Source organism: Aulonocara stuartgranti (assembly GCF_965226115.1).
Source record: "Aulonocara stuartgranti genome assembly, chromosome: 5".
Lineage (NCBI taxonomy): Eukaryota > Metazoa > Chordata > Actinopteri > Cichliformes > Cichlidae > Aulonocara > Aulonocara stuartgranti.
The window spans coordinates 20,105,839-20,131,366 of NC_138943.1; the positions used below are offsets into that span (position 1 = coordinate 20,105,839).

Below are 25,528 nucleotides of genomic sequence, written 5' to 3' on the forward strand. Positions count from 1 at the left end.
TTCCTCCATGGCCTCTCATACTACATCAATTTACCTAAGTAACATAAGCATTTAAATAACAGAACATTTCCTGCATTTTTCACTATCTAAAATAGAACTTTCTTTTTTTCTATAGAGGGTCTACAGAAAAAAAAACTTTTCATTACTGGGCAATAAGCTAACAGCTTTCTGTAATTTTACACATCTATGTGTTACAGTTTAAGCCCAGAGAGCCATGCTGACAGATTTCTTCCATTTATTACGGAATCTATTTTTTTTAGAAGAACTGAGATGTTCTGTCGAAGCTGCACTTCTGTTTTCTTCTTCTAAGATATGTGAATCATTCCATGTGTGGTTAAACTTCTTTACACTGGCAGGAGAATTTCACCGATCCAGCCTACAGAGGGTCAAACACAGCTCTACGTGGCCCACGATGTAAACAGAGTCTGACATCCCTGGTGCACGGGACATAGGGATAGCACACTGACAGCCCCCTTAGTGCAGGCTGATCACTGTTGCCTACCTGAGTAATGTTGCTGACCATGCCCATCTTCTCATGTCAAAAAGGTCAAATCACCTGAAACCAGTTTGTTGATCATGCCAGCGAGCAAAAGTTTTTGTGTTTTTTACCTTCGTATTATTTTGACTATAACCCTCTTTAATGTTAAAGGTGTATGACCCCATAAAACAGATTTTTATAGACAACCGAGGATGGAGAGAAGTTAGACTTTCAAGTTCAGTTTTTAAACAGCAAATTTATTTATCTTTAATTAAAAAATAAAAAACAAGAAAAACCCCAACTAAAAGTATTACTATTTCATTGTCACTAATAGAAACAGTACGGAAGCACTGAGTCTTTGAGCACTTTAACTGCTCTTCAAGTATGTTAAATGAGTTCATAGATGATTCCTCTGCAGTGGAAAAACCACCAGGATAGTAGGGTCCGGTTTGCATGATTGCAACTCCAAGCACAAAATTTCATAATAGTAATATCCTGGCTGTGCCGTTACCAGTGTTACTGACTTCACACATCCAGTAAGAAACAAGAACCCACATGTGTCTGACCCAGAGCAATGTAGCTGATGTGCAAGCACCCCGTTCTTTAGAGTGTAGTGAGCAGAGAGAAGAAGTGTTGGTCATAAAAGCTGAAATCTGAAAAGAGAGCAAAGAGGGGAAAAAAAGCAGACGGAAAAAAAATTGAATCACAAGACCAGAAAAAAAAAAGTACAAAAAAGAGAGCGTGGGCGACTATGACTGCAGAACACTGTAGGCTCATTACAGTTAAAAAGAACATAAAAATCCATCAATCGGCTGTATTAAAAATAGCAGTAACTCCAAAACAATACCACTTGAATCAGTTGAAAAGTAATAAAACTCTGAATAATATTTTCTTCTGTGGGGAAACAATGAAATGTTTTCCCACATGTAAACAAATTCACTCAGAAGAGAGAAATCAAGTGTGCAGTTCTCTCAGCCCGCTCCTTCAACTATGCCCCGTTCACCCTTTTACAGTATGCTCGTGCCACAATTGCACCAGATATAGAAAGTCCATATCAAACATCCAGCCTTTTCTCTCCGTATCCACTTTTATTCTCCTCGAAACGTATTTCATAGAGCAGTAAAGTGACAGACAGCTTTGTAATCCTCCTGTTTTGAGAAGCTGCTGGAAAAAGGAGGACTGCTGAGATTCATCTTCCCACATGGGCCAGTGTCATTCCTTTATTATCGCTTTCACAACTCCGGTCCCTTCATGTTTAAATTACTTAAATGCACCTTCTCCAGGCCGGTCATCTGGGGTGCAGAAGAAAGCGATGCATATACTCTGAAATGGCATCCCAGTGCCTCCAGAGGATGGCGAGGATAATTACAAGGAGCAATGTAGAAAGTGTGCGGCTGCGGGTTTTCATCAGGGGCACGACGCAGTTAGCCACTGTGGACACAAACACCAAAAGGACTGCCATCACAGCTAGCAGCACATTGATTAGTTTTCCAAGAAGAGTCCGCGCTGTGGCATTCTCCAAACCCTCCAGCTGCACCACCTGCTGTTGCTGCTGCTGCAGCTCCATTTTGGAAATGCGTGTCTGACAAGCCTCCAGCGCCTCCTGCAGGTGAGAGACAAAAGAGTCGGTGACAGAGCTCTAATAAGGAAGCACACGTGTTCTGTTCATCCAAGCGAGGCTTACCTGTATGTCTCTCGCTCGTTCATAAGACTGATAGGCGATCTTCTCCTCCATGCTCGCCAGTTCTTGTTTCAAGTTCAAAATTTCATTCTGGTGCAGTTCTGTCAAGTCATTCAGTTGTTCTTCTAAACGTTCACACCTGCAAAGCAGCACATTTCACAAAATGGTACAAGTCCTACATAAACAGACTATACTGCAGAGCACATGACAAATCTACCTGTATCGTTCCTCTTGCAGCCCTTCCATGATCATAGTGTAGTCCCGCTGATAGTGGGCTTTTAAATTTTCAAAGGACTCCTCGAGTCGACCTTGGTTTTCCCGAAGCTCTTGGATCTCGTGGAGTATAGCATCAAAGCCTGAGGCTTGTGCATGATCAAGCGTGTTGCCCTTAGAGCTGGGGGGGCCTCCTGGGGCACCAGGGGTGCTGTTTGCTCCTGCAGAACCAGAAGTAGCACTAGAGCAGTCATCATCACTGGGATACTTTGGGCTGGATGGTAAGGCCCCTGTTCCAAGTGCCCTTGCTCCCCCAGGACCAATGCCCTCATCTCCTTGGGTTTCATCGAGAGAGTCCTTCAGAGCTGCGATGTTATCAGCGCTGCCAAACTTGTTACGGATGATGTTAGCTATTTCTTTCGGCTTGGACACCACGGCTCCAGCTGCAGAATGAGTTGCTTGAGAGAAGCTGGAGAGGCCTCCTGTTACCTGTAGTGAAACAGGATCAAGTCAATACTCAAGAATGCTTTTGTGATATACTGTAAAAAAGCTCTGGCTACATTAAACACCAAGTGTATCGAGACAGTTTGCAGAGCGCACACACTTTTAATTGGCACATCTGCAGATCTGTGCATGACTGGGTCAATCACAAATTAAACAACATTTTGAACTTTTACTGGTATGTTTTCAAGTTGAGGTGAGAGGTGATAAACCCTATCCTAACTGACACTGGTTAGAAGATAAGAGTACACCTGAACAGTTCAGCAGTCCAGATAATCACAGATAAATCTGTGGATGTATTTTGAATTATCCATTAACCCATTAACCCATTAATTGGCTGTAACCAAGGAACCTCACACGACCACAGGGAGAATGCAGACTCCGCACAGCAATTTAAAAAAAAAAAAAAGTAAAAAAACGGAAGACTAGTCTATTTTTTTACTTCTGCACCTCTAATCTACGTGGCTGATTTGTACAACTGCACTGACACTTCCAATGGCATCATCAAAAATGGCTAAACCAGGTGAAGTGCTGCAGCAGATACTCAGCAAATGGTCGGTGAAGCCACAGATTAAGATTGTATGATGTTTGTTATCAAGTAAACTGAAGGAAAAAGGCCACAAATATGTTACTGCAACACTATCAGATGGAGAACTTGAGGATTGATTCCACCAGAAAAATAACTAGTCTGTTATTCATGTTTATGCATTTCAGTCTTAACATTGAGCATTGTCCTCCATGTGACCTGGGAGCTGCTCTGAGAAAATTCACAAAGGTTTAACATAAATAATTAGTATGGAAGGTAAATGGTAACCACTACCACTGTACTCCTCTATATCGAGTCACATATTTTATCAGTTATTCAACAGAGTTCTGCTTTTCAAGAAAGTCAACAGTGAGAACAACGACTGGCAGTATGTGCAGTAAGTATGCAGTATTTACATGCAGTGATGTATTTCAGGTAAATGCCACAGCACCTTGCAAGAGAGCAGAATGCAGAGGTTTGTCTTATTTGGTTGAGATAATATGAATTTTAGTGTTCTGTTGTCAGGGCACTTTTTTAAGGCATGAGTGCACTACAGGAGAACGACTTGGACAGGATGATTTCAAAGCTTTGGAGAGCTATGAAAAAAAATTACCTAAAAATTTAAATGACGCTTAAAAAAAAAAAAAAACAAAAAACAACACAGACCTTGGCTCCGACGTCCTTCAGGCCCTGATGCATGTCTCGGAAAACGTCTTTGGGCTGGCGAGGGATGCCGTTGTGCTCCACCTCTCGAAGCTTCCGGTGGTAGTGCTCAAGCTTCCTCTGCAGCTGCTGGATAGTCTGAGCCGACTTTTGGTTCTTCTTCTCGAACACCTGTTTGATGCGTGCACTCTGCTGTTTGTCAGCATTATTGGCGAGTTTCAGGTATTCGGCCACATTGTCGTCACGTGCAGTTTGTTCTATCTTGATTTGTTCTGTGAGCTTGAGGATCTTCTGCTGCAGTTGGGCAATGGCCTGCTTGGTACGCTGGGGGTCTGGGGTACTGTCAACCACGTCATATCCATCTGCGCCGTATGGGAGGGCATTGGGTGATATAGCAGGGCCCGATGCATCGTAACGATCAAGCTGTTCAAGAAAAGTGGAAAGAGGAAAGTATTTAACCACTTAAAACATAATCAAAACATTTAAATCACTGTGCCATAGTTAAAACTAACCTCCTCGTTTCATATAGTGTGCTAAACGGATGTGTTTTATCAGTTTAGTAAGTCCTGCACTGAAAGTGTAAAAGTATCAACTACTCCACAATTTGTATAAATGGCAACATCATTTTTGATACATTTCTCTAATGTCTCTGGATCACACCATTTGTGTCCAATTCAAAATGACAAACTGCTCTTGCTGGGCCAATTTTGTAGTTTTAATCATCCTATAAACGCTGAGTAACCTGTGAATCGCTCCTTTTAAACTTAAGGTTTAATTTGCAAAGATTTTTTTAGGCCAAAAACTGGCAACACTAATCAGCACTAACTGAAGGTATACAAATGACTATTTTCACCTACTCATGCACACACGTTTGCACCCTTCAGAGTGATCTGTAACTACATATTCACAACAGCAGAGGGCACCTGTCAACAAAATTCCACCTTAACTGTCACTGCCCAGCTCCAAATCCAGAAGGTACAAGTACAATAAAATAGGTAAACAGAAGGAAAGAAAAATCATTCAAAAGGCAGCAAGTCAACTAATTTTTGTGGTGCTGCTATGACAGCAATTTAAATGTTCCCCCTGTGACGTGCTTTAGTTACAAAGTCCAGGACAAGTAACCCGACTCCACAAACGAACACCCTCACCCTGAGGCCGCGGGAGAGAGAAACATTAAATCTGAAACAGAAAATCAACAAACACGAGAGCCAACACCCATGACTGAAAACACGACTGCAGCCAACTAAATGACGTAAACCCAAAAAGGTGATGCAAGGTTATGCTATCTAATAACCTGCAAAACAGGAAGACTACTTCAAATTCCAACTGCAGGGTTGAATATACTTGAAACGACAAGGGTGAGTCGTAGAGCAGCTACATAATAATGTAACATCTTCTACAAAGCTCGTGTTTTATGTGTGATTGTGACCCTATTCCTATAATCACAATAATCTTCTGTAACAGCATAAATAAAGTTTTTATATTCAGAAATCATGAAATTTTCCTCCTACATGATTTCTGAATCAGTGATCCTGACTGGTGTCGGTTTGTATCCGGCTAAAAAAAAAAACCACATTCAACACACCTGCCGACTATAAAGGTAAAGGACTGCAAGGCTGATGGATGTGATGTTTGACCACATGCAAAAACTAGCTTTAAATTTACAATTTGTTTATATAAACTTGTGCATCTCAAACTGAAAACTCATCCATTAACCTGAATTTGTGCTTCATTTTTAATGTCTACTTCTTCTAAAAGTAAACAACAAAGAGATTGAGAGACTTTTTTTACTGTCAGCCATAAGCAGACTTTAGCTGAGAGCTGCTGATTACAAGTTCAGCATCATTAACCACATTCCAAGTGTATCACCTATTTAGAGACGTGCTAATACCCCCCACCATCGCTTCTTATTTCTGAGGTTGTTTTGGGGGGTTTTGCCGAATAATCAATTTAAGAGAGTTTCCCGCCATTGTGAGGTCATGCAGTCTTTCATAACTGTACTTAAATGTCAAACAAACAAGTTTTGAGTTTGTTTAGCCCTGCAAGCCCGCTCTGACCTGAAGTACACTCGGACAGCAAAAGCTAAATTTAGAAAGGCTTAAAGCACATAGTGACCAAACACTCAAAGGCAATCTCTGACCTTCCACCGCTGACAGCTCATCTCCCCATTCAGCAGCTCATCCCTGCGCATCTAAAGCATTAATGGCCTCTTAACAAGTTTGTCCAACTCATTTAGTTTTGACATTCCTGCACACAAATTAGTGCGCGAGTCAGTTTGTGTTTATTTTTAAAATGTAACTGTTTATTTTTAAATAAGCCAAACAAATTAATCCTGAGTGCAAAGCCTTAGTATTGCACCTTGATTCTGAAGGTTTAGACCTCATCTCTATATACAGTATAATGATGTCAGGATTTGCAGTGAGAGTTGTACTTCACATCCTGTGCTTTCACAGTACACTGCACATATTTGTATGTGGTTAGAGGTGAGTGTCATTCTGACTTCTGGAACTACAGTTTCCATCCGTGAATCAGGAAATGTCTCATTTTCAAATTAGAAACTAAGTATAAGTAAAGACTCTGGTTCTATTTTTGTCTTTCGACATTACAGTTTGTAAAACAAGCATTTTGACAAGTAATACTACATTAACTGGAGGCAGATCCTGAACCAGCTATAACACACTATTACTGACATTAAACACTTTTATTTACTGGCAAGTTTCAGTTCAGACTTTTTAGGGCAAACACGCCAGATTTTACAACAAGAATCAAAACTAAGACTCTCACCTTGTCGGGCTCTTCAGTGGAGTGGTAACCAGAGGTCAGCAGCATGTCAGCCAAGGCTGGGCTGCTGGGTGTGTCTGTGGTCGAAGAGGAGCGTGGGCGTCCAGCCTGCAACAGGGCTTCATGGGTGCTGCGCCGGTGGATCTGTGGGCTACCTTTCTGGGGAGGGTCCCCAGTGCCGCCCGCCTTGCTGCGGCGGCTCTGCAGGCTGGTGCCTCGCTTTATCATTGGTGGACCTCGGATCTGCTGCAGGACACGGCTCAGAGCTGCAGGAGGGGCGGAAGTGGCAGGGGTGTCAGAATCCAAAGGGAGGGCCGAGGAGGCGGGGGTGTCCCCTACTTCTGACCCTACGTCAGCGGGTTCGGAGGGAGGGGCGCTTGCGCAGGACGAGGCGGAGTCATGCGGGGAAACGGAGGAGCGTCGGCGCTGTGGCTGGAAGAATTGCTTCAGGCCATGGCCCAACGCTCCCATGTTCTCCAGGGCATTATGGGTGATTTTGGACAAGCCGTGCTCTGACTCCGACGCCCTCCTGCCGAGCTCTGGCTCCGCTCGCCCTCCTGCGTCCGGCTCCTCTGGACTCTGCTCACTACTACCCTGATCCATCTGAGACCTCCAGTTTCACAGTGAGGGTCCTGCTCGGGGTGTGAAGGAGACTAGCTACGCCCCGTCGACACCCCGCCCTCTGAGAGGCAGGTTGAAAGCAGGGAAGCAGAGGGGATGGCGCTCAGTTGGGCCTTTTGAGTGGGCATGCATCTGTGGCTTGGCTCAATGTCATGCTTGTCTACCACAAAAGGAAAATAAAATGTATTATGACATGCAGCAGTGAGTGAGGAACATAATAAGCAGCAGAAGAATAGGAAACAATACTAAGCAACAAAAACCTGGGTTGGCACAGACATGACCTTTTTTTTTGCAGTCAACATGATTCTTAGTTAACTTTTGTTCACAATCTGGATAAAGACATAGGTACCCATTTCGGTTCGTGCTGGGCAGATGTACTGGACGTGCTGGTATACCAGTCGTAATTTTTAGCGTGATATTAATTTTTTTAAATGCCACTGTTTCAGTAAAAAGACAAAACACCCACTGTGGCTCATCAAGGGGTTTAAATGTGTTATAATATTCAGACGGGACCTGTGGTGACTGAGCAGCCTTCCTCCTCACAGTTATTATCAATGAGGCACTTGTTCTCGTTGTCCAAAAACACAGACATGCGTGTTAATCTATCGTGTTATTCTTATTTGGTGAGATGGCAAATACAGCAAATGGTTCAAAACACTGAACAACTGAATAATTAAAACTTATATTTATTGTTCTTGTATTTGTTCATCATTTTGAGATCTGCAACTAAACTTCATATATATAATTTGCAAGAATTTGTGTTATAAAACTAATTCCCAAATGCTATTTACATTTAGATGCTGGTGCACTAGGTAGTGTCATCTAGATTGGTTAACACATCCTGGATGCTATGATTATTCAATTAAGATTTGATGTAAAAAGCCATATAAGGCAAATATTATTAACCTACAACTAAAGCTACGTTTCCCTGCTTCCTTGTCAAAAGGGTTCGTCACAGCAGGCAGCGCCGCATGTTTAATTTGGCACAGCTTTACACCGTTTGCCCTTCCTGACTCAACCAAAAAAGGAATTTGTGTCTCCAGCTGGAATTGAACAGGTGACCTTTTGTGAATGTGAATGTGTAAACCACTACATTGTGATTAATAATCTGCAACTAATCTGTGAATCATTTACTATTTCTCACATTAACAGCTGAATGGAATGTAATTACAGCTAACCAGGTAGAATAACAGTGTGTGATAGCTGCAAGGGCAATCTGCCACTGGTCAGAGGATGAGAAAATACTAAACTGGAGACGCATCAAAGTAACTTGTGACCAAGAGAGACTGTGAATGTTCTATTTGGATATTTGGTGTTTTAAAAATAAAATTGACAAGTTTGCTGGAATTTGTGCTCATGCAGCTCCTCTGTGTTCAGTAAGGCAAAGCAAACTTGTTATTCGAGGGCTTTTCCTGATGACAGCAGAGCATGTGCCACAAAACTTGGAAGAGTAAGTTTGAATGGAGGCTGTGGCAAAGCTGCACATAACTACACTTCCATGGAAACATTAATGCAACACAAAGGGACATTATATGTAACCTAAAAGCACAATCAGCACCCTGTTAAGGATCAACTTTGTTTAAGTATTTTATTTTTGCAAAGAGATCCTAAAAGTAGATTACTCACATGATATGTAAGGGAAAAAAAACACCAGAATCATCACCAGAAAGCTATACTGCGTGTTTCGTGTCATGACTGTGTCAACCCAGTAAAGCAAAAACATAAAATCTACGAAATAAACAAGTACAGTTTCTGAAATGCTCATATCTGATATACTGCACATGTGCAGATAGTGTCCATTCTTTATTTTTGCCCTTATGTATAAAATCATTGAATTATTACATTTCAGAAAGTGTTCCTTACAGAACTAAATAATCAACGTAACTGAGAATGTTCAGATGCTAACAAAGAGACCACAACAAACTAAACGTAAAATAAACATAAATGAAGATCTAAATGGAGAGTGACTACAATCTATTTCTCAACTGAGTAAGGTGCTCCACGATCCACAGCGGCCTCCCCACTTTGCTTCTCATTTCATGAGAAGGCTACATCCTGTAATATAGAGGGCCACTCCAAGTGCTCGGCTTTTAAATGTCAGTTTGTGCTGAACACAGCTCTTTGGGTTTATCAACATGAAACGACAGAGTGAGGATGAGAGCAATAGAGAAGGTTAGATAGTTTGTAAGAGAGCTTACCATCAGCCCAGCCTCTCCTCTTCTGACTCACGAATCAGGACTGGCTAAATGAAGCAGAAGCGCAGACAAAATAAAAAACATAAATTACAATATTCAAATAACAGGAAAAAGAGAAAAACAGAGCTGAACAAAAGCCACTCAGTCACTAATGAGTGGAATGATGGATATGTAAACCAGCACTGCAATAAACAACTTATCAGCATCCAACATGTTGCCCACCGGAAAGCGTCAACAGCCTAGTGGACCTTTGGTTAAAACCTTTAGTCCCTGACACTAAGTTTATGTTTAATACGCATTGTTACTGTTGAATAACAACTACTAGATATACACTACAACAGCAAGACAAGACAACAGCTCATGAATATGAAAACATGAACGCAGCTTAGAACTGCTCCAAGGAGCTGTCACTGCACAGCTCATCTGCAACACATACGAGACGGGAGGATGTAAGCCTGAGAGATTCCTACTTAAACACTTTTCAAATCATTTGTCCTACAAGCTCCAAACCAAACAGCAGAGTTAGCGCTACACAGTCTTCTTTGTTTGAATTCATGGGCATGTTTTGACAATAATTAAACTCAATTATTTTTAAGTACAATTTTCAAGCATGCTGATTTCTTATATCACTAACAGGCAATTTAACTGGTCTCAAGCCGTGCTTCTGCATGCTTCAAGTATGTGAGATCGCGCCTGTCCCTAATCAGAGTGCTTATGGACAGCAGAGGATTACCAATTAGAGGGTTTGATGTTTTCTAAATCAAATATTCACTTGCTACGTTACACCTTTAATACATCTTTCAAAGCATGATAACCAAGGGAACATTACAGTCGACGCTGCATGTCACTAAGGCTGTGATGCGGTTTATTTTGCAGCAGTAACTTTATGATGAGCCGTCAGACAGTCTGTTTTGCGAGACACAATGTACCGTCTGTTTCATCGAGCCATAAAGAAAACATCCAAGGCTTAAAGTGATTGAGGACGAGCTACTTTGCAGACAAACAGAAAAATGATCCTTTGAGTCAGCACAGCTATGTATGTATCATTTAACAAGTCAGCAGAGCAAACCGGCCCAGAAAACCCTTTGAAATGCTCCATTAGTGACACTGTGACTCACTGCATGCTAGTCCAGCTTTTAGACCTGCAGCATCTGAGAAGAAAGCTCATTGTTCAAGAGTAGGTGGTGGTGAACAGTTCAGTAACGAAAGGAAGCTCCTTAACCGCTTCTTGCAGAAACAACACATTAAAACGCTGCTATTTAGTTTTAAACCAGTATCTTGGTTCACTCCTGTTGTTGCTCTTGGTTTTCGTATCTGCTGCTTCAGTTCAGAGGAGCTACCTGCTCATAGAGGTATTGAATACTATATTTATCTAAATAACAACATATCCAACAGATTAAAGCATAAATTTCATCTGATATGAGAAACAGAAGCTCTTTGACCACACATTATTACTCTGAATCGCTTACAAGACTCGTGTGAAGACAAATATTCGACACAGATATGTGACAACGTCCTACATCTACAATAAAAGTACAAAGGCATCTGAGTCCTCCAGGCTGAGGGCAAAGTGTTCTCTTTGAAGTGGGTCAGCCAACATTCGCCCATCACTCTGTGTACATACAGTGCTGCATGGGCACATCATCTACATGAGGTACGTTTTCACTGCAGGAACAAGCGGCAGGCACGAGGCAGCTCGAGGATGAATGAAACCACAACAGAGGGAACATCGTTCCACTTCTCCTAAATTAGCGTTTTTCAGGAAAGAAAAGGTGGTTAATTGACTTTAGAGAGTTTAAACCAATGCTGCTATGATTCATTTTTTAACCACTGAAACCAGCTGTTGTTGTTTCAACCAGTTGTTGTTTCAAGGTGCCCTGAAACGACCCACAAGTTCCTACACCAGAAATATGCAAGCAGCGTTCCTGTTTGGAGCATGTCAGCAAGTCCTTTTGGAGCTGTGTCTTACTAGTATAAAAGACACATCTCCTGGATGCACTGGTACGCATCTTCAGTGATGTATCCTGGGGTCATCAGGTGTTTCGGGTCTCACAACATCATACCCAGCCAGGGGTGATCAGGCCCCGACTTGCGGTACGTAGCTACCCACGGATCAGCCCTCTTGATCCACAGCTACCTTGTGGCTTTCTCTGCCGCTTCACTCACAGCCTGGATGGCCCTCTTCTTGGCTGCCCCAGCCACGCCCAGCCGGCCTAGGACTTTGCAGAGTGATCGTCTGGCAAACCCCTACAACCCACTTCTATGGGCTCATAGAAAGTCTTCCAAGTCGTCGTTTCCTTTCATTGGCCTCCTCAATCCACTCTTCCCAGGGCACTGTGAGTTCCAGCATGATCAGCTGTTTTGAGGCCTCAGAAATACTCTTGAATACTCTTATTCACACTCATTACCATAAACTAGGTTGAATGCATTAGTTTATTCCTTAATTTAACTGGGGATAGAGATAGATAAGTGAAAAGATCCAACAATGTCAATCCTGACAAAAAGGGCATTCATTGCAGCAGGAGTGTACTTGGTGATAAGACATACCTTCAAATGTGGTCATGTGCAATAGATCTATTCTATTGCCACAGAAAAAGACTCAGTAATCCAGGCAAGTATCCAGCACTGCTTCCTCTGGGTACGTTTTTCCAAATTAAAACTGGCAGAAGAGCTGTCAAACTTCAGTCAACTGTTTCCGTGGACATTTAGAAAGATCACATGCTGCAAAGAAAAAGAAGAACAAGAAAAACAAGCATTAAAAAGAGATGCAAAAGTGTGTACTAATGTGCGGTAATAATCAAGCAGTTACATAATCTGTATTATTAAGACCACAAGCAGCCATCCTCCTGCACTAAAAGTAGAGTCAATATTTGGCACCAATAATTAATTCTAACAATCTTATAAAGCAAAGCTGTAATAGGGTGTTCTTGCAGTGCTGCTGAAATTGATGTATGAGGATTTAAATTAAAAACCACAAGGATTGCCCCTAACAGCACACACAACAAACCAAGGCCATTTAATATCCGATATTCAATCCACAACAAATGGTTACAGCCATCCCCCCTATGTCAGGAAGCTCATACAACTCGTTGGATGGCGGAATGAAAACATGTAGTTTAATTTTGTAGAGCGCAGGGCCCCCGCCCCCCTGAGGACTTTTAGCTTAATTAACTGTGTAATGTTAATTAATAGTGCTGCATAGCCCAGAGGGATTATGTGCTGGACAGGTTTACGGAGGCAAATCTACAATAAAATAATGCGACACTGACACAGATGTAAACATCGCTGTCTGTAAGAATAATCTGCCACAATCAAAGCACAAGGAGTGAAAAGGATCTGTGCCTACTAATAAAAAAAAGTCTCCTTTAAATATACTACAGCACCAAAATGATCCTGTCAAGACAAAAAGGCTCAGCTAAATGTATTTATAGCACTGACACTTACTTCAGTTCGCTTCAATGAAGTTAAGAGAGTTAAATCAAACTGTACTGTGCTAATGTTTTTTTCATTTTCTCAACCAGAGAGGTGGTTGAGTACGTTTAAGCTCTACCATGAATTAATGATGGTCCCGGCATGTTTCTGTTGTTTTTGTTCGTGTTCGTGATTGATTCATATCACCTGAACAACTCCTCTCTGCACTCATTCTTTGTGAAATAAAGGACGGTAGGAAAAGAAAACACCCTGACAAAACCACGTAAGCCGCCCGTCGTTTACCCATCACCACACAGCCCCGGCTAGGTAATTACATTACTCGAGGGGTTACAGGTGCATTCGGTGTCATTACATGTGAGGTAACTGTAGTAACGCCTGTACTTAAAAATTGAAAAGGAGATGCTGTGATAAACTAAATTATGTATGTACATACTTGTCTGTATGAGTGCCGTTATTGAGTTACTGCAAATAGTCCGAGCCCAGCGGTTTAACATTAGCCAGAGATAAGAAGAGGATGGAATTAGCAGCTCGCTAGCTTATATTCGTGGGTCCGGGCTTTAAAAAAACTACTGTTGGACATTTTCACAAAACAATCGTGAAATCTACGGCTTTACTTCAGAGTGGTACAAACCCTTGTGCCAGCTAAAGTCAGAAAACATCGCTTTCCCCGAATTGAAGGCTTGGCTTCTCCACTGGTGGCTAACCGGGCAAGCTAACGTAAAGGAGCCGGAGGGCGTTTATTTCACTCCACGGTGCACACCGGTGTTGGTGTTAAGCGGAGCGAGGTCATGCTTAAAATTCATGATAACAGCACATATCGCAGTGTCAAACCCCTGCCCACATCACACCGGAGCTCACGTGAAGCTCTTTAAAATGCAGTCAATGTTTTACAACCTACATACAGAAGCCGAAACTCTTTAAAGCCAGTTTGTGTTGTTTTTGTGTTGTCAGGAGACCTGATTGATTTAACAGTGTGTGTATCCTGCAAAGAACAGAGTGTAGGCTAGCATCACCTCTCACTGCTGCCACGCCTTGTAATGTGGCTTCATATTAAAGTTCACCCAACATCCCTGATTTGAATGTATAAACCAGAAGATGACCGCTGTGTAAGGTGACAGGTGTTTATGACAGGCTCTCCAGTGATAGCAGCAGTTCTGCAGGAGTTCCCCGTTTTCAACAAAACAAAGCGTTAATACACATTTAGTAGCTGTTTATTACACTACATGGCTATTAATGTCATTATTACAGGTTATTCTAGAAGAGCCTCGTCATACACTTACACCCACAAACACAAACTGAAACACAACTTCTTCCCAGAAGCTGTAGCACTGCTGAACTCTGTCACTAACTTATGCATATCTATATCTTGTAAACTTTCCCTTTCACTTGCTGCTATCCTTCTGTCTCAGATCACCCGTGACGTTCATCTCCACCCTGCCTGCACACGTCTTCTTTATCTGTCTTGTGCACTTTCAGGTGCTTTGGATGGATGACCTCAGGTATTTACATTAACACCTTCACTATCTCTACTCCTTGCATGCACCATGTATAGCTATAATTTCATTATGCTTGCATAATGACAATGAAACCTTATGCAGTCATACCCAAACAACAAATAGGCTACCAAGATACTGAGTCATGAACACTGGAAACTCTCCTGCCATATGAAATGTAACCATCAAAATCCATAATAGCAGAAATAAACTGACAGCATCAGCACCGGAGAGGGGGAGGCGGGGACGGTCCCGACAGGTGTGAAAATCTCGAACACGTTTACATTGGAGGTATTGGGTGGCCATCTGTCACCTACTCCCACCAGGCTTTCTTAATCACACCTTCTTGTATTTCATGGTGGCGTATTTAGTCCTCGCAGAGCAGCTTTGCGTTAGCTAATACTCTTTGTACCAGGGCTTGATGGACAAAATCCTTTAGTTTTAGCTAAATGTTATATTCCTCGAATATCCCGACTGTTAAAAAAACATATACATATATCGTCACTGAATCCAGCTGGGTGTTGTCCCCAAAGTTGAACCCTGACGAGTTACAACATGAGCAATCAGTTCGCTTTTCGTGAGCACACACATGTAAATACACTCCACATCGCCCACCCTGAACACCCTGGCTGGTAAATCAGGCGCTTATTCGCCGCCTGACCACTCGCAGCTGTCAGTTAGCAGCAGGCTGGCTAGGCTCTCAAAGCTAACCAACATCGCTTCAGCCATGGTTAGCTACAGGCAGCAAACAGGCTCATCGCCAGGCGGCAGCGGCAACCGGATAATTAACCCACCGGCCCTGGAGTGCCTGCACGGCGGGCGACAGCACGAGGAAACACGTTTCATTCATACGAGGCTTCTCACATTTAAAAAAAAAATGTGTGTTTTGCGGGTATCAACTTACATGAGCGCTCAGAGGATTGTGTTGATGACCGTTCATTTCTCCCGATGGTGGACACTCCCACGGTGACGTCAAATAGCGTGCTCGACGTCAGAGCAGTGCCGAGCTCTCGCCCATCCTTCGCGCGTGTGATCCACGCAGGTGAGCAGGTTGACTGCTGGGTCACACGTCCCTGACCTTGCACTGTTCAAGTAAATGTTTTCAGGCGTGGCTGCAGATATTTTCTCTTAAATTTAACTCAGTATTTTGTTTGGGAATGTTAGGGTCTGTATTGGTACCCTGAATATAAACGTAACACAAAACAGTATAGAAACCTGGTCGATTATGTATCTGTTCTAACAATGCTTCTTTTTTGGGGGGGAATAAATCTTACATCATTGAAAAAAAAAACTGTTTATATCCCTTTAAATGGAGCCAAATTTGTAAGGCAAATACATTTGTGGTTAGAGCAGCAGAGTTGAGTCTGTGGGTTGCATGAAAAGTTTGTCAAAACGTCTCTCCCAGTGCCAAACAGCTTGGAAATGTGTGATTGCCACTGATCGCAGATCAATTACCTCTCTCTCTCTGCATCTTCTCCATACTTTGACCCTACGATCTAATTGCTAGGCCGACTCTGGGCTCAACGCTGAACATAATGTTCACCCACATGTTCAGGTACAGCGCACATGTTGCCAACAACCAGTCCTGATAAAGACCAGAAGCTCAAAACATTAAGCTGTTTGATTCTGGCACAGACGTTTTCGGCCAGTTTTTCATGGATGCAACCAACATACTCAAGTCTGCTGCACAACTCACAAATGCATTTTCCTTACAGATGTGTCACCATGTCAGGTAAAATAAACAGGTTTTCCAGTGGCATAAGTTTTATTGCCAAGAAGCATTCTTCTCAAAGAAAGACCAAACACATATTTCCTTACTTTTGTGCTAAATATATGTAAATGTGACTGGTTAATGACAACATAGATGCAGAATTTCAGTTTTGGGTTTATCAATCAGTTGAACTAGAAGATAAATTTAAGATTATTCTGTTATCAAACAACATTCATCTTGAGAAAGAAACCATGCAAGTTAAGTTTACAGGAATATCTCCACATCAAAGGAGACAGATGAGGTGGTTAAAACACTCAGGTACCTCCTAATTAAGGCGTCTTGTGTATATCCTACTGTGAGGGCACCTAGAGGCAGATCCAAGAAACGGTGGAGGGATTAAGTCACTCAGGTGGCTTGAGAATATTATGGGGTCCCACTAGAAGAGCTAGAGGACGTGGCTAGGGAGAGAGAGGTCTGGGTATCTCTGCTAAGGTTGCTGTCCCCCTGACAGGCTCTGAGGTAATTAAGTTTTATTTATAAATCACTAATTCACAGCAACAGCTGTCTGAAGGTGCTTTATATTGTAAGGTACAGATTCTATTGTTCGGAGAAAACCCCAAGAATCAGACGATCTCTAAGAGCTACCTCTTTGCAAGAGTGGGAAGGAAAAACGTTCTTTTACCAAGACATAACCTCTGGCAGGGGAGCGGCAGCCAGTTGGGGAGTGAGGGGAAAGAGAAAAGAATAAAGGAGAACAAAGTGAGACAAGGGCCAAAACATACTACAGGAGACAAAAGAAATACAGTTTAATGTCACGCAGTAGTGGTGTATAAACACAGGCTGGTGTAGAGAGGTGAGAGTGGAGTGGAGAAGAAGTGTTCAGAGTGTCATAAGAGGTCTCACAGCAGCCTAAACCTATTGTAGCAATTGTTCAGGGTCATCTGATCCTAAATGGTTTATCGAAAAGAAACGTTTAAACCTAATCTTAAAAGTAAAGGTTGTGTCTGTGTTTCAAATTCAAACTAAGAGCTGGTTAGAAGGGAGACGGGCCTGATAGCTGAAGGCTTTGCGTTGAATTCTACTTTTAAAAACAGGCCTGCAGCCTGAGAGCAGTTTCTGTTGGGATTATGTTTCTATGAATGTACCCTGAATGTGAGGGTAAAGATTTTAAATTCAGCTCTGGATTTAACAGGAGTCAGTGAAGAGAAGCCAATATTGGGTCAATATTGTGTCTCTTTCTATCCCTTGTTAGTACTTTCTCTGCATTATTTTGGATTAACTGAAGGTTTTTCAGGTAGCTTGTAGAACATGTTTTTAATTTTAGTGATGCTGCTAAACTAATAGCTAATACTAATAACTTTAGTGAATCTCTGTTTCTGCATCTCATACCATCATCAGGTGAATGTTTGATTTGATATGATAAGAGCACTGTGTTACTGTCGCAGATATTAGGACAGCCAGGCGTGTTTATTAGTTATTAATATTAAGACCAAGCGAAAAGACGCCATATATGAGTATAATTGTTATTTGTTGTAATTTGTTTTAATTGTACGTTTAACAATTAAAAAGCATCTTGTAGTGACAGGTCTTCGTGACTAATTGTGATTTTATATTTTATTTTATGGAAAGTTAGATGTGGTTTGCAGTGCTCAACTAGAGTGACTTTTGTGACACTTCTGTTGCTATAATTAAAAAATAAATAAAAACAACAAATACAATAATTTTCTTACAGACTGAATAATAAAATAAAATAAGTTACTGGCAGATTGGCAGCTGTATGCTATTAAGTTAATGTAAAAAGTATTTACAGTAATTTTACTGCAACTTAAACTACAGCAACATAGTTACTGAAAATAATTTACTGTCATCCAGTTGCCAGTGAGTTAATGTAAAATGTACAGCAACCTGTTCACAGCGTACAGATGAAAGAAAGCAATCCTGCATAAATGTACACATTAAGGAATGCCAAAGGATAGGTGATGGACTGACTGAAAAACACGACAAAACAGTTGAGTATGAGTGTTTTAAACAAATTCAGTCAATGATTGTGTATCCAGTTTTGGCCTCCGATGATAAAGGAAAGGGCAAAGAGGAAACACGGCAGACAGGCTGAAATTCTCTGAGCTGATGGAGCTGTGCTGGTAAGAGGTGTGGCTGAAGGATCAGGAAATACTGGCATGGCAGCCTCACGAGGAACATAATGTCATTACTTGTAAGGGTGTGGATGATAAAATGTTTGAGTCAAAGGCTTCTGAGCGGTGGCAACACTGTTGTTGACATAGTAACAGCAGTATGTTGATGGACACACCACAGGCATCTGGTTAGTCTGAGTGTTCGGGTATTGTGGTGTGGGCTTCTGGATTTACAGGTTTAAGATGCTCGGCAGTTTGAGTTTGATCCTTTGGAGATACGAGCAGTTTGTTAGGGAATGGCAGAAAAGTATATTGAGAAAATACTAGAAACAGGCAAGTGGGGAACTTATTGGACTTGTGATCATTTGTGGCCACAGGTATGGTTACAAAAACCACAGTCATGGAGGAGGGGCAAGAGGGTGAGATGGGGTTGTGGGATGGAAAATTCCAGGTCTCACAGGGAATTGTGAGAACAGAGGAAATGGATATTGTGGATACTATGGAGAGGCAGTTCACGTCTGGGAAACAAGACATGAGGCCTAAATGAGAATTCAGGGTAGGGAAGTGCAGGCACTTCTTAGTTTACAAAGCTTGCAACGGTACCTGAGGGAAGCTACGGATGTAGTAGGGAATACCATAAACATGTGTGATAAGTGTGGGAACTACGTATTGTGGAAACACTGGGAACTGAGGGTACTGAGTCTGCCGCAGGACCTGACCACTTTCACCAGGAGGTGCGATTGGTGTTGTAGTAGGGTTAATGTTGGGTAGCAAAAGGCAAGTAACCAAAAACTCACCATCCGCTCATAAAGGAAGGAGTGAATATTCTTTATCCTGCAAGGAAATAAACTGAGTAAATGTTTGTTTACAATGTTTGACCACAAGAGGGCCCATCACACCTTGATCTGTGAGCACATGCATCAATTAGAAGGTGCAGTAAATGTCAACTGTTCAGAAAACTGTTTAACAATAGATCCACAGATGCTACACGTGTAAACACTCCAGTAGTTTTAATATCTGATTATTAACCATTAATCTTTTTTTTTAATCTAGTGAATCTAAATTCAATAGTATCAATGCATATTCAATATTCATACACTAAATGAAAAGTGTTTGATTTAGAATAATTAGAATATTAAATATATTCAGACTTTTTGATTTGATTGATGTGGTCTGCTGGGTTTTTATGATCTATTCCAAATGAATAATTTACATTTTAAAATTAATCATTAACAAATCTTTTGTTTAAAAGTAAACAGTGAGTCGCCGGACACACCACCTTTAATAAGACAGATGTGAGATGGTATTTAGGCTATTGAAACTTACCAATTTAAGTCACTCTGATGGTCACATTTGAATGTCAGCAAAGTTTTAGGCTAAACATCAATCACACTGCTGCAGGTGTTTGCACAGCACCCACTGCATCATCATCACAAATCATCACAAAGTTTGAAAAACGATTGAGAAACTGTCACTGCAACATACAGCAAATGGAGGCAAGGCATCACACCTTTAATTATTATATAACGGTGCTTTTGTAAAATGATTTCAAAGGTAATCTCCAGAACCACCCCCTTTTCAAACTGTTGACCAATCATTCATTGCCATGTCAACCTGTAGCGGGAGAAGTCTTTGTTGTGTATGATAAGCATGTACTGGACTAATCAGCTCTGTTATCCTGTTTTTTGTGTTTGCGCACCACTGAGAAATACGACATTACGACATATGCATTGGGGCTACTGAAAGTAGAAATAAGAAGATTAAAATATTTATGGGAAAAATAACCATCGAGTTTGCGATTAAAAAAAACAAAATGTAGGTTTAAAAAAGTTCCAAATTCAGCAGGAAAAAGAAAACTCAGAAAATTTCAAATGTTTCTGAGGTTTTTTCTTGTAAATGTGCCTTTATTTAATCCTGAATTTACCACTTTGTCTCTGTACAATTTTTTTTCTTGTCAATTTATGACTTTTTGAAAATTTTGAGTTCTTCCCAATAGATTCCTTTTTTCTAACACTGGTAGTTATATCAAACAATTCAAGCTGAATAATAACACAACTAAATGCTACTACGTTTAATTAATTCCCTTTTGTTCGGGATAATTACCCACACCCATGTCTAAAATCGAATGTTTAAATTCTATTCTTTTTTTCACCTCTTCTCAAAATCTTCTGTTTCTCGGTTTTTCAGCTTTACGTAAACCAGTTTTCAGTGATCTAAACATCTACTAAAAGATTACATCCTTACACCTCCATGCTGACTGCCATTATTATGATTTGAACACAAACACACACACACACACACACACACACATATTTGAGGCAAAATCAATAAAAGTAAATTTGGTATGATGTAAAACATGGTTAGCACAAAATTTATTCTTTCAATTTCTAAATTTATTGTTGATCATATTATTCATATAAATTCAAATTGATTTACAAACAAGACAGTAAAAACATCCAGTCGCTGTTGGTACACTAATCAGATGTCAACAGATAAGAGATGGTAACCTGCTGAATTAAAGGTCATCTGTCCTACATACACAAATAACACTGACAGAACAAAACATATTAGACCTTTATTATTATTAAATACTCATATTATTCACTAGGAGAAAAAAATCTGACTCAACAGATTTATTTAAGTGAAAGTACCATCATCTTCTCAAAAACATAAAGATCACATAAAAAGTGACAAATTTCAGGTCATACTGACTGTATTTTTGCATTATCAAACCCACCCATAGTAAACAGTTTTTACTAAAAGAAATATGATAGTTTATGTAAAAGAAGTTTATGTCCTTAGAGGTCTGTGACATCGTCATCTGACCAGTAATGCTGATGCATCACTGCAGAGAATTCCTCTCTCATGTATGCAGCAGCTTTAGACTCACTGCTGCCATTATTTTCAGATGCAGCACTGGGTGACTGTACTGGTTCTTTGGCCTGGAAATGGTCTAGAGATGCCGAAATGGACTCTGTGTCCATCCAGCCGTAGCTGATAAAAGCTGGAGGGAAGGGTTTTAGACCACCGTCTTCATCATTGGTGCCCATTGTCCATGAGGGAGGCGGAGGTGTGAACAGACTCCCTGCTACAAGCTGTCCGTGGTGAAAAGCATTGTCAATGCTGCGCCTGAGGTTAATAGGAGATGGGGGCCGCATGTCAAACTCTATAAGTGAAAGAATACACTCACGTTCACCAACTTTTTGCCACAGCAATGCTGCCTGAGAGTCCGAGCTGCTACTACCAGGATCAGACTTGTGCTCTGATATTTGGGTGGATGTTCGATCATCATATGGGGACATTATGTTGTTGCTGATACCTGCTTTTGACAGGTTATATTTGGACCAGTTATTTGGCATCAGGTCTTCCCAGCTTTTATCTGATTTTTTTAGTGGGACTTTCCACACAGTGGCTAACACCCTATCCCAAAAGCTTTTATCCTCCATTCTTTTGAATGCCTCCACTCTGCTCTGCACATGATCACCCCTTGTGTGACCCTTAGATGGAGTCCAGAAGATCCAAGATCCCAGGACAAGCAAAGAGAATCCCCAGGCTAACTCAAGGAGTCTCGCCCAGAACTGACTCAGCCACCAGCCCCAGCCAAAGCGCCTCCAGTTTCCCAGTAGCCCATAAAGCCAGAAGAGACTATACATCTGAAGGCTGCAGCATAGCACCCCAAGGAAAGCGCACCCTGCTATGACTCGCTTTCCGCGCCTCTCGGGCCTCTGTGAAGGAGCCCACTGTGGTAAAGAGGACCTGAGAAAGGGTTGCAGATTGGAAAGGGCCTTTGTGAGGATCCCCAAGCAAAATGGGAGGCCCCAGCAGAGGGAAAGGGTCTGTAGCAAAAGAGGGACAGCAGGGGTTAAAGTTAAAGAGTATAGATCGGCTACAAATAATGCAGAGCAATGAAATATACCAAACCCTCCAACCACCCATGGGTGCTGCAGCTTTAGTGGGAAAAGTAATAAATTTAACCCTTTCAGTGTAACCAGAGCGAGAGCAAGCTGCACCCACAGAAGAAGCTGCAGAGGAACATTATGTAGCGCTGCCAGAGTGGCATGAGACAGAATCTGACGGGTACCATAGGGGTCAAGTATGAGGAGGATGGTACGCAAAGAACCACCCATGATTAGGAAGCTATTTGCCAGGATCAGGGTGTAACAGAGGGGCCGAGGAAGCGTACATGCTCCAGCCGTCCCCACAACTGCCAGGCAAGCCATCAGCAAGAAAAGGCTGGCAGACCCAAAGACGTGCAATTCCCAGGCAAACGCCAGTGTGCGCCTCATGTCGTCCCAGAGCAGACTGGTGCCATTAAAGTTTTTAAGAACAATACACGGCCCAACACCCAGCACGCAGGGGCCTCCAGGTTCTGAAGGTTTATAATTTATCATGGAAGTAAACGCACTGGTATGGAAAGGAAGTTTAGGGCGGTCTCCACCTGAAAGAAAGAGAAGATTTTATATTTTTAATTAAAAATAATTTCATGGTGAATTTTTACATACTGTACTGTTAGCCCGATTACCAGCATAGTTGCACAGCATGCAGTGTCACAGACAGCTACATCGAACCAAAAGATCCAATATCAATCACTTTTACTTTATTTGCTTTTTAAATAGATTTAAATTTGATTTTTCATACAAAAATGTGAAAAGAAGGATATAATTTTATACTAGATCTCACTGTGACCACCTGACAATTTGATGCAGTTAAAGAAAAACGTCAAGTAATGCACTATGTGCGCTACTTCACTTCCATATCACAGCTTTACTTACGAGTTGGGAAGTTGTGTTTCACAGCAGAGGTATGACTCTCTTGTAAGCGCTCTGCTGTTATGTGGCCGCCTTCCAGCAGAGCTCCCTCTGAGATTACGGGTGCACTGGGGTGAGTGTTTCCTGTAATTGAAGTATTAGCTTTGTCAGCTCTTTGGTCCAGAGGCCCTGAGTGGTGCAGGCTGGGTTCTGTCCCCACTATGATTCCAGACCCAGAGTGGGTTTCTTTGCTCAATGGAGTGACAGCCTGATTGATGAGTTGCTGCAACTCCATGCTGCCAACACTATACCGGCTGCCTTCTACAGGGCTTTCTGATTGAAAGATTACTTCCCTGGCCAAGCTGTCCAGGCTGCTGTTGTTTCTGGCTCCACTTTGAGTTGTTTGGACTGAGCCAGAGTTGGATGGTGAATGCGAAGACTGAATAAGGCTTCCAAGTGAAGAGAGGGACACGGTTAGTGTCACAAAGAGCAGACGCCCCATTTTTGACAGCCAAGATCTGTAGAGAAGACAGAGCGAAAGCACTGAAACACGTTTCCATGCATTCAGGTTCCTAATGTCCCTAGCACTAAAATTAACAGTCTAAAAATATGCTTTACAGTTTTTCTGAAGCTAACGCAAAACTTCAGCCAACCAAGATAATAAAAAGCCTCTTTTAATAAAAAGTTCCTCTTTTGTTGCCACACTTTCACAGCAACTAAATAATCAAAAACTGCTTTGGTAAACACAAACATATGTACTAAAAATATTTATTGATGTCAAGATGGCTAAAACTTGATTTTACCTTGAAATAAACACTGAAACACTTTCTTCACAGCCATAATGGGGAGGTAAATGATTATTAAATATATTTAGATTCACACAGACGAACTTTTATGTTTCAGTTCTAAATGACAATATTTTCTACGTGTAATCTGGAGGATGTGCACCCTCTACAATAAATGCACATTTGAATCAGCAAAATTACAACACAACTTTGGAAAAACTGTTCACAATATGAGTCAGTCGGACCAAAAATATAAAGTAGCCATTTCAGTAATAAATCAGGCAGTGTAAACAATAGGTATCTAAATGCAATTAGAAAGACTAGAAAATGCTGTGAATCCAGAAAAACTCTGAAAAACTGAAATATTTTACCCCTTCATAGTTCAGTTATGATTCAGGCAAACACAAGTATAAAACACACATGACAACACATCATTCAGCTGTCAAATCAGTCTAACTCATTGACTTACCTGCGATCAAGTCTTATTTTCTGCTTTCTTTTTAGTGCATCACGGGTTGTGCTGCATCTCTGGTAAAAGTATGTGTAAAGCCTGATTTCTGAGGTGATACACAAGGTGCATCACAGTGAGCCTTGAACATACTGACTGGCGCGCTCACAACTAACTAACGGCTTATTGCACCTGCTGGTTACTTGGCAACTTTCCATCACTATGTCGCTAGTAAAACAAAGACCTGATTACCATGGCCCATTTCTGGAGAAAAAAAGTTGAATAAATAATTCCTGTTTATTGTTTGCAGTGTTCATAAATGAAGGATTTTAAAATGAAAATCAAAGTTGTAAATGACCGACTGTTAATAACAACCTACAAGCCTTCTGTTTTGTTTTAATGGCAGCTGTTTAAAGGTAAATCCTTCTCAAAAGGATTACATTAAGATTCTTACAGTGGCATAAAGTCACCTGCAGTGATAAGCCAGTAAGTCACGAGCCAAGTAAGCTGTTTCATGCCAACTTACTAGCTTATTATTTTTCCAGAGTGTGCATGTGAAAGACTTACGCTTTATGATCAAATTAGGAGAGTGTTAGTCACCACTCAGATGAATCCTGTGGTCTTTTCTCTATCAATAATGGATCAGCTTTCTTTCCTCTTAACGTCCACCATGGTGATAGTGTTCGGGCTAGATTTTGCTAAACAGGCAGATTTTCAGAAACTAGAAGATGTTACATTTCAAATGAAGATTCACCGCATTATGACTTTCGTTTTTTCCATGAACCCTCTTAGTTCCAAGTCATCTTTGCTGACAGCCCCAATTTAGCCTCAAACCATAAACGTAACCCTGTATTTTGGAGAAAAGCCAGTATATATTATACTGGAAAAAATAGTTCTGTTGCATATGTTAAAATAATTTTGTCCCCTTACTGCAAAGAATTTGGACATTTTCTTTTTAAATTACATCTTCTAGGATCATTGCTTGTGATGAGAGACCTCAAGGGGTTAATTATAATAGACTCAGAATTTGGGTGTTTTAAAGTCTATAAACAGGGGTGGACATTTAACAAGAACCTATCCTTAACCCTAGATGTCTTGCCAACACCCTGGAAGATGTTAA

At 41.3% G+C, this 25,528-nt stretch overlaps 2 protein-coding genes across 3 annotated transcripts; both read right to left on the reverse strand.

The window, feature by feature from the left end:
* Positions 1–714: 714 nt before the first annotated feature.
* On the reverse strand, positions 715–15,615 carry tmcc1b (transmembrane and coiled-coil domain family 1b). 2 transcript variants are annotated; one of them, XM_082532386.1, is made up of 8 exons: positions 15,489–15,615; positions 12,207–12,380; positions 9,663–9,706; positions 6,847–7,624; positions 4,066–4,485; positions 2,377–2,861; positions 2,163–2,298; positions 715–2,081 (listed from the first exon to the last, which is right to left on the reverse strand). In XM_082532386.1, the coding sequence occupies exons 4-8, from the start codon at positions 7,444–7,446 to the stop codon at positions 1,767–1,769; spliced, it is 1,956 nt and encodes a 651-aa protein (XP_082388512.1). In that variant the 5' UTR covers positions 7,447–7,624; positions 9,663–9,706; positions 12,207–12,380; positions 15,489–15,615; the 3' UTR covers positions 715–1,766. The 2 variants fall into 2 exon arrangements, with proteins under 2 accessions (XP_082388512.1, XP_082388513.1); XM_082532387.1 differs by lacking the exon at positions 15,489–15,615 and adding an exon at positions 13,723–13,881.
* A 5,183-nt stretch (positions 15,616–20,798) lies between these two features.
* Positions 20,799–24,504, reverse strand: LOC309706127 (proline-rich transmembrane protein 3). The gene is made up of 3 exons (XM_082532385.1): positions 24,430–24,504; positions 23,200–23,693; positions 20,799–22,865 (listed from the first exon to the last, which is right to left on the reverse strand). The coding sequence occupies exons 2-3, from the start codon at positions 23,675–23,677 to the stop codon at positions 21,226–21,228; spliced, it is 2,118 nt and encodes a 705-aa protein (XP_082388511.1). The 5' UTR covers positions 23,678–23,693; positions 24,430–24,504; the 3' UTR covers positions 20,799–21,225.
* Positions 24,505–25,528: the final 1,024 nt, after the last annotated feature.